The 10,533-nt window shown below is 28.1% G+C and overlaps 1 protein-coding gene across 1 annotated transcript in view; it reads left to right on the forward strand.

The window, feature by feature from the left end:
- The window catches only part of fus (fusilli), a gene marked incomplete in the record, with an annotated part of 152,500 nt that overhangs the window by 76,986 nt on the left and 64,981 nt on the right, over nucleotides 1–10,533 (forward strand). The window contains 1 exon segment of the mRNA XM_067046589.1: nucleotides 252–380. Within this exon segment, the coding sequence (XP_066902690.1) occupies nucleotides 264–380 (117 nt within the window).

The raw sequence follows: 10,533 nt of genomic DNA on the forward strand, positions 1-10,533 counted from the left end.
CAAGGACACCTGATACGATCTATTGACAGAGCAATAGCTCTGTTAATGTTTGTATTGTTTACTGAAGCTCTTATAAATTATATTGATATGAGATTCATTTTATTTAGTGTGAATGGTTTGAGTAGTAAAACAAATTTATATTTTATAAATATACCTATTTTTTTTTTTAATAATTTATTTATTTTTATTTACAACTGTATACATACATACACATAAAGTAAATAGCTATAATTTAAATTTCTTTTGTTCAGATATGACAGAGGATGACTGCCTGCGGCTTCCTCGTCGCTACCTCCGGCCTCCAGAACGCCGGCCTAGGCTCAGACGAGACGGATATAGTCCTTCTGGGATATGCTCTAGTCGACATGACAAGAAATCAAGTAAGTTCTTACAATTATCTTAATTACAAGTTATTGTAAAAAGTATAATATAAAAAAAAAAATGTCCCCTGTTATTTATTTTGTAATGAATTTTTCTTTCACTTACCTAACCTATATACGGTTATATATACATATAACGTTATGTATGGCTCGAACGATTTTTATTAAGATCGGCATATCAATGTACAATCAAGTAGTACAAGAGCCCAAGTGGAGAAAAAGGGCAGTTATCTCACCCCTATTTTTTATTACTTTAATGAAATCTATGTATAATTACAAGTCAAAATTGATGAGTAGCCAAGTATAGGTAGGAGGAATAAAAATGGCGGCTGTCTCAAAACCTTAAAAAAAACATTAATTTTTCATTCGGAGCTCTATATCTTAAAAACTAACAACAACACTAGAAAATCTAAGAGAACATTATTTAAAGAAGAGTAAATTTGCTGAAATGTTAGCCCTAAAAGAGCTTACGTTACGTCCAATAGTTCTGGAGATATAACTTTTTAAAAAGCAAAATTTCTTTAAAATCAACTGAAAGATTAGTAGTTAGTTAATTTATTATTAAGAAATCTATATCTCAGGAACTATGTGAAGTAGAGATGTCTATTAGCACTCAAATTAAAACTAGTTTAATGGACTATAAAGAAGTTTATGACCTTTACCTTCGTAGAAATAGTAGTTTTCATGATATTTGCTAAAATAAATTGATTTATAGTTGTTCGGACAATAAGTTTGATTAATGAAAAACTTCATTTCAGAAACCATTGGACGCACATATGTTTGCCAACACTCAAAATAAAGGAAATTTAAATTACTATAAAGTAGTTGTTTATCTTCGTAGAGGTAGTAGTTTTTATGATATTCACATATGAATATAAATTTGGCAAATGAAAATTTGTCCGAACAACTATAAATCAATTTATTTTAGCAAATTTCATGTTAACTATTACTCCTGCGAAGATAAACATCATAAACTACTTTATAGCTCATTAAACTAGCTTTAATTTGTATGCTAATAGACATCTGTACCTCAAATGGTTTTTGAGATGTACATTTTTCAAAATAAATTCACAACTACTGATCTTTCAGTACGTCCCATACAACATTTTTCTGAAACGTTTCTTTTTAAAAAGCTATTTCTCGAAAAATATTTAACGTAAATAACTCTATTAGGGCTAATATTTTAGCATATGTACTATTCATTAAATGACGTTCTCTTAGGATTTCTTGTGTTGCTCCTACTTTTTAAGATATAGAGCTCCGAATGAAAATTTTTTTTTTTTTATCGCTTTGAAACAGCCGCCATTTTTTATTCCCCCTACCTATACTTATGTATTAGAGATAACTGTCTTTTTTCTTCTCTTGGGCCCTTGTACTATTATCCCTCATTGAAATAGTCTGGGCTTAATTGACGAATTTTTTTAAAAAAACCTTATACTGAAATATCTTTTATTTATTTATTTTTTTAATAATAAGCCATTTTTTATTATTAAAAGTAACAAATAATAAGTACGAACTATAAAAGACTTTTTTTTAAAATTTCATTTAATTTTTTATTTAATCAATTAATTTATTTATTATATTTAAGAACATGACTTCTTGTGCAAATAATTCAAAATAGTTACAAAATACATTAAAATTTTGGTTATTCTCAGTGCTTTTTATCATTAGGTATTGATCCGGTTTATGTTTGTTTTATTGTTTGTATTTATTTTATATTGCTTGGTATATTCATATATATTAATAATTAATTCATAAATGAAGTAAAATTATGTATCTAATATCAGATAGCCTATATTTATTATAATAAGTAATTATTTGTTTAAAATGCAAGCTTTTGAAGTGCGGGAAACGACTCAATTGAAGACATATTTTGAATTATTTGTACAAGAAATCATATTATTTAACAAATAAATATATATAAAAGACTGTGACAACAAAAGGAGAAAAATGGAGAAATAGAGACAGCAGTTCAAACAGAAATTCGGAGACGATCGAGCGTGTCCGATCTCTCCCGACCGCAGTCATATATTTCGTAAAACTGTTTTATTAATGACACGAACAATTTTGCATCAAAGCACCTCGAAATATCTTTAAATACAAATTTTTATAGCTACGGAAAAATAAAAATTTAATGTTTGAAATTTTCGCAACGCACCAGATATTTAATATTTTATTAGTAATAAAAATTTAATCTTACAAAGATAATATTTTGAGATTTATTAATTCAAAAACTTATTCATTTTTTAACATATTTATAATTCTACGAAGCCAGGAAGTTCTGTTACCAAATCAAATTGATTTAAATATTATCGAAGAGTCAGGCTTACTGGAATAATCTATTCAACTTCTTTAGTTAATTTGTATTTAGAGAAAAAAAAATCAATAAACCGAAAATAAATCTTGATATAATTCATAAACTATAAAGACGAATCATTGTATTCTTTTGGATTTGGGTTCGAAGATCTCTTTGGAATTGACCTTCAATGTCTTAAAATAAATTTCGTTTTAGTCCAGTAGTTCGTTTCCAGAAGACTTTAACATGTCGCTTTAAAATTAGTAACGACTAGTAAATCTTTTTGTTCCATTCCGAGAATATTACATGACTTCACTCCAGTCCCCTTGATGTCATCACTTAAAGTATATACGTTATTGGTGTACAGACATTATTCTAAGATTTAATATTATTAATGATACATAAATGGTTTTTGTTACTCAATATTTTATTTTATTTTTTTATATTTATCACCTTTATCATTGATGATACACCACTATCTTTAATAAGATTCTGTAAGTAACCATTTAACCGCTTAGATATCTTGAATTATACTATAGATATGTCAATAAATTAATAAGATTTCTTCGCTCTGATTCTTATAAATTTACGAAATATTTATTTTTTATTAAATTCTTATACCTTCAATCGTAGTCATTTATTTAAATAAATATTAAAAAATTATTCGATATCAGTTCAAGGGAAGACGCAGTGAGTTAGTCACTGATTATAATCTAACTTTTTTTTTGGTAGTTTCACATTCAAAAAATTTTTGCACTGTAACACGCGTCTAAATTTCTTTTATAGCAAAGTCTCAAAAGGTCAAATTTCAATATCCTTGAATTTCAAGTACTAATTTAGGTAATTTATGTTTGTGGCTTTTCCAACTTATCCAAATTGTATTTATGGTAATTGTACATCCAAAAATTTTGGACACATGTCCTTTCATTAGTCCCAAAGAGCCCTTACAAGATAAAAAATCACAGTTATTAAAACTACTTTTTTAAAATATTTTTTTACCCTCATTTTTCCGGATCTTAACTTAAAAAAAGGGGAGGAAACTGAGGAGAAATTGTATTGAGCTTTGATCGCTAGAAAGTCCAAAAATAAGTAGCCGCATGAAATAAAGTTTTAGATAAAAAACAAAAAACTCTTAAACGTCACTTTTTTAAAGCCTAAAATGTTCCCCTAACATTTGATGATTTTTTTTCTAACCTCAATGAAAACCCTTCGTATCTCTTAGAAACTCTATGGATGAACTTGAAATTTTAGTAATATCAAAAGGATGTCAAAGTATACTAGATACTTTACTACTGTACTAAAATATATAAAAGTGAATTTGATATTGGATGTATAATGATATAGACATGTAAAAAATCTGCCCATTGATAGAGCTCTTATAACCTTTCTTAAGGAGATCTTTTCAAAGAAGGATTATCAATGGAATGAAAGAGATGCCAGGTTAGAAAAAAGTGAGTTTGGGTGGTCGGGAAGTTTATTATGGAAGGATTGTTGTTTGGTTCTGGCCAAATCTGCAAGATATGGAACATTGAGGTCCTAATGGATGATTTGTTTAAAAATTATTAAAAGTTAAAATCAGTTACCATCCTCTCCTCTGTGGTCTATCCTTGATCATGTGGTTATTAAATACTAATATAATCTAATAATAGACAAATATATAGAATATATTTGAAATAATTACCCCCAGAGTTTATTTGTTTATATGGTATTCGTTATTTGTGAATAAGCAATATAATAAATAATAAATCTTATGTTTATATGTATTTTAAAAATAATAATGGAGAAATAAATTTTAAAAACAGGAATAGAGCTAATTTATTCGTTATTCGAAATAACATTTCATGTCCAGAATCCTTCAGCAATTTTCTGATACGGCAAAAAAATTGTCGATTTGTACTTATTAATTATTTACTTAAACTCAATCATAAATTTGTAATCATGGATTTGGATGAATTGAAATAATCCTGGTCTATAGAAAACTTCTAATTACTCTTAGTATCTCACAAATGATTTAATACGTAAAACTCTAAATATCTTCTTATATTTTAAATCTTCCCCTACAATATCCTTTAATAATACCCCACTTATTCCTGTCGAACAGATCCGTTACTTAGGACTACATCTCGACAAACGACTGACATGGAATCCTCATACAAGACTAAAAAGACAAGAAACTGCTTTTAGATTCCGACTATTGCAACAATTACTAGACAAACGGTCTAAATTGCCAATCCATTACAAAAGACTGATCTACATGACTATTATAAGGCCTATCTGGACATACGGAGTTGAGCTTTGGGGCTCTACTAAACCATCAAATTCCTCCAGAATTCAATCCTTACAGTCCAAAATCCTTCGTAAAATCCTTAATGCTCCTTACTTTGTCACAAATCAAGTCATCCATCAGGAACTCAATGTTCCATATGTTGCCAATTTGGCCAGAACCAGATACCGTTCCTTCCATAATAAACTTCTCAACCACCCAAATCCACTTGTTTCTAACCTGGCTTCTCCTTCATTACCTAATAATCCTCCTAGGCGTCTGAAAAGAAGATGGCCTCGAGATCTTCTCCTCTAGAAATGTTATTGGAGTTCTATCAGTGGGTAGATTCTCCACATGTTTTTATCATGTCACTATGTCACCTACAGCAAATTTACTTGTTGTATATATGTGTATACAGTTGTAAATAACAATAAATAAATTATTATTAAAAAAGAAAAAAATTGTACCAAATATAAAAATGACTACGATTTTAATTAAAATCTATAATTAGTAATTTATAATATATAATTTTCCAATAAACAATGCCACATTATTGTTAACTTAATTGGATAACTATTTTGAAAAATGGTTGCCCAAGTATAACTCAGATAGCTTTACCATTTTCGGTAGAGTTTCCACTGTGTTACGGGCACAAAGTATCCTGTAAGCTGACAATTACTGTCGTACTATCAGGATGTTCTTGATAACTTGCTGTACTATCAACTATGTGCTAATGCGCGACGTACTTGCTATCGTCACACTATATCCAACCTATTTTTTGTAGAGGACTTTTACTTTAAGAAATTACGCAAGTTTATTGGTTATTCACCTTTGATGAATACAATGGAGTTACACAGCTAGTATTTATTGAGAGGATCTAATTGGAGAGCTCTTAGCAACTATGTACGACTGGCTACACTGGAAAGAGCTCAGTTGGTAAACATGTGAGGGATCAATGCCATACCACAGTATGTTAAAAGGTTGATATCGTTTTGTTTCTTTTAACATAAATACCATATTTTTGTTAAATTACTGTTTTTTTGTTGTTTTTTTAAAGTTTTGTTATAGTTAAAATTGCTCACGGGCTTTGACAGACTTAATTATTTAAATGGATCCAATATATATATTTTATATTTAATAAACAAATTTCATTTATTGTTTCATATACAGCGAGTGAAAAAAATAAAAAATATAGCCATCGTACTGGTAAGGTTTTCAAAATGTATAACTCCCTCATTTTGTACTAAATACCGTAGAAATAAAGTATCAAATTTTTTATGTTATATTTTTAGGTATATTTTACGTGAAAAAGTAAAAAAAAAAAATTAAAAAGATGAAACTGTTACCTTAAACTCTAACAATAAAGAAAGAAAATGTTAATTTTAACACTTCTTTAATAAGTTATTGTTATTGTCTCTACTAGATTATTTTGGATATTTAAAAAAAAAAAATTCAAATACTGCAGTATTCTTGAAAAACAACATTTCTATTTAAGGGACGTTGTCGAACTTATTGTCAAACCTTAAAGTTTAAACATTTTTTTTTAAAGGAATATGAGAATAACTAATAATAGTAATAACATAAAAATTAATTGAAGAAGAATTGATTTGTTCTCACAATTTTCCTAAATCAAACCATTATATCTCGTGCTTAATTTGATTTAATTCTAATGTTTTGTTACATTGAAATGTCGGGTTTTTCTTCTTTCTGATAATAACAATATAGTTCTCGTTTGAAGGCAATAAAAAGTCACTAAAAAATCATAAATATATTGTCTTATATCTCAGATTCAAATTGACCTAGTAAATTGAAAATAGTTCGGTTTGTGTCATAAGGTATATTCTAACAGCATTTTCATACCTTAAAAATTTGGAGTTGATCGTTTGTGGAAAATTATTATGATCAAATAATAACAAAAATTTCGAACTAGGAAAAATAAAATTCGATTTCTATGAAGAATTACTTTTAAAAATTATTTGAGATTCTGAAAATAGATAATTGAAGTTGCTTTAAAGTCAACTTTTTTTTTTTACTACTTTATTTGAATTTTTTTAACTTTTCACTGGCTTAAGCTCATTTAAATCTCTCGAAAAATAAACCACAACTGTTGTTTGTTTTTATGATTTCCCATATTCTTATTTATTTTAATTCAAAAACAAAATACTTTAAACAATGAAATATTAATTTTTAGGGATTTTTATGATGGTCTTAATGCAATTATAACCCGTGTGATAATAATTTTCATAAGAACCAAAGTTGTCATTTTTTTTTTAATTTACAATACTTTTTTTTATTACAACGTTGTTTAATTTTTTATTTGTGCATGAAGTTATAACAAGAGGTTAAGTACGCTTGGTGGTTGGAATAACGCGGAAGAAGATTTTTTTTCTAAAGGTCGTGGAATAGTATATGTGTATAATAAACAAATAATAATATATATAGTTAACACAAACAGGGTCTACTTCTTTCTGTCAAAAATACCGAAATTCCAAAAAATTCTCTAAAAATTTGAAGCTAAGGTTAATACATTAGATTTTTTTCTAAATTTCAGACTTTCTCGAAAAATTGGAAAACTTTCCTTTTTAAAAGCGATTACTCATTTAACAGCGAAAAATTAAAAACAGATACTTACTATTTTCCTTGGGATAATATAAAATATCAAATTTCTACTGTTTCGGTAATATCCATATTAAGACTGGACAATTGTGGTTAGGTTAGTTGAAAAATATTTTTTTTTTAATAATTTATTTATTGTTATTTACAACTGTATACACATATATACAACAAATAAATTTGCTATATCCACTGATAGAACTCCAATAACATTTCTAGAGAAGATCTCGAGGCCATCTTCTTTTCAGACGCCTATGATGGTTATTAGGTAATGAAGGATAAGCCAGGTTAGAAACAAGTGGATTTGGGTGGTTGAGAAGTTTATTATGGAAGGAACGGTATCTGGTTCTGGCAACATATGGAACATTGAGTTCCTGATGGATGACTTGATTTGTGACAAAGTAAGGAGCATTAAGGATTTTGGACTGTAAGGATTGGATTCTGGATTAATTTGATGGTTTGGTCCACCAATATACCACCACAATATTTAGTGGAGCCCCAAAGCTCAACTCCGTATGTCCAGATAGGCCTTATAATAGTCATGTAGATCAGTCTTTTGTAATGGATTGGCAATTTAGACCGTTTGTCTTGTAAATGTTGCAATAGTTGGAATCTACGAGCAGTCAAAAATAAATTAAACTCGAATTTTAAATTCACAAACAATTTATTGAACGTCCATTGATGATTAACATTATAAAAACTATTGATTGGATGGGCTTGATGTTCACTACACAACTTGGACGACCCTCATTTCTTGAATGGAATTAATATTCGTAGAGCTTTACCACCTAGTAGTGGATATTCTTCTTTTACTATTATCTAAAAATCTAAAAAGTTCCATGCTACCAAATTTTAACTTTAAAGTAGTCTCGCAAGACAAGTGAATAAGAGATTCTTTCTAAAGAAGTAAGCCTTGGCTCTAAATGGGTCTTGAATCCATGTAAATATATCATCATCTGCTTCAAAGTATTTTTCGAAATTTTTTTATAAGCTTTGATAGATGATTAACAAAAATAGATTTTATATTGCAAGACAAATTAATTTCATTGGAGGTTACAAACTGTTGCAACAAGGGAAAACAACCACTGATACACTCTTCATTAATTTTTCTTTTATTTTGCATTGCTGTAATTTTTTTGTGAACAATTGAATATTTCGCGGCGTCCTTATGATACTATGGGAATCACTGAAATAAACTAATCAGATTGTAATTTTTCGTATTCATTTTAATAAATATCTAAATTAAATCATTAAGTCCAGATTTGAGCTTAACTTTAAATTTTTTTGTCTTGCACAAAAAAGTTAACAAATATTGAAAATTTACCACGCACCAAGGGTTACAAACTAATACAACATTATTTTTATTAAATTATATTATTCTTAGCACAAATAGACCTCAGTAGTCTGTTGAATTTCAACAACGTTTTAAAAATTTTCTTGGAAACAATTTTCACTGGAACATATGATTTAAGGAAAATTAAAGCTGCCCTTTCCAATTACCTCAAATAAGGCGTTATCACTTTTACTTCTAGGCGTTAACACACGCCTCTGGAATGTTTCTACTTTCCTTATTTCCAAAATAGAGACCACAAATCGTTGTTGAAAGCTCGACTTTTAAAAGAAAATTTACTTTCTTTTCTATTTTGGTTCTGGACATTCGTCCCACAGTGCGCTGCGCAGAAGGAAAAATCTATTTTTTAATAATATATAAATCATTTTATTGTTACCATTGATACCGTAAATACATAAATATTGGTCACTTAAAACATTTTAATAATTTATTTGAAAATATTTAAATTTTTACTTGTAAGAAGCTCTCCAAACTCAATCGCAGTTCGATTATTTCACAACATTATTATTAGTATTAATATTTATTTTAAATTAGAAAATTATTAGTGCAATTTGCTTTTAGAATCGAAAATCACACAATGCAGTGTTTCCAAAACTTCTGACACTTTTGTTCCACCGTAATGAAAAAAAATTACAATGAAATTGAAAATATATTTGTTCTTTCCTTCTTTAGTATGTAATCAATACAACAATAAACGAACAAGAAAGTTCATTCATAATACAATTTATATAAAAGTCATATTATACATTTTTTTTTATTGCTACTATAACGCGGTTTTAGAAAGTTTCCGTATCGCTGAGATACAATTATATTTTATAAAACTTACTAATGCACATAATAAACGTTTCCTATCAAAAGAATCTCTCGAAAGCTAAAATTACACACTGTGTCAATACGTCCACAGCGTCCAGGAACTCTTACAAACAGTAATTTTTTTTATTGTTTTAAGCTAATAATATTAATAATAATTATTAATTATAATAATAGAAGAAGTACCAAAAAATATTTCAGAAGGAGATACCAACCGCAGCTGTATAATAAATATATTTATAATGATAAGACTCCAAATGAAACGTTGTTTCTGTTTGCACTAATTGGTTTTGTGATAGATTCTTGTTATTTATCTTTGAAGAAGCGTTGATTTAAAATGTAAGGACCCCTTGAAGTGAAATTTTTTTTTTTCAATTTATTTATTAAAATGTATTACTGTATTTACATAAAAATACATCTAGTAAATGTAATGTTAAATTACAATGGTATGATACATACATGTAAAAAATACTCAGTTTAGAGTGCTACCTAATAACATTGCTACATTATAAAGTCTCGAAACCATCTTCTTTTCGGAGGATTGTCCGAAACGAAAGAGGAAAGAACGTTAGAAACTAGTGGTTTGGATAGTTTGGTAGTTCATAATGTAAGGATTGATGTGGAACATTAATGTCTTTATGGATGATTTTATTTATGACAAAGTAAGGAGCATAAAGGGTTTTACGAAGGATTTTGGATGTACATCAAGAAATATTCTGCCTTGCATAAGTTCTATAAAATCATTTGTGTTAGTACTGAATAAGTCATACACCTCTAATATCCTTTTATAAGATTCCGGAAACACGTCTTAAGCTCGTCT

The sequence above is a fragment of the Halyomorpha halys genome, unplaced genomic scaffold (genome assembly GCF_000696795.3).
Source record: "Halyomorpha halys isolate HHAL.00 unplaced genomic scaffold, Hhal_1.1 Scaffold69.1, whole genome shotgun sequence".
NCBI classification, from domain to species: Eukaryota; Metazoa; Arthropoda; class Insecta; order Hemiptera; family Pentatomidae; genus Halyomorpha; species Halyomorpha halys.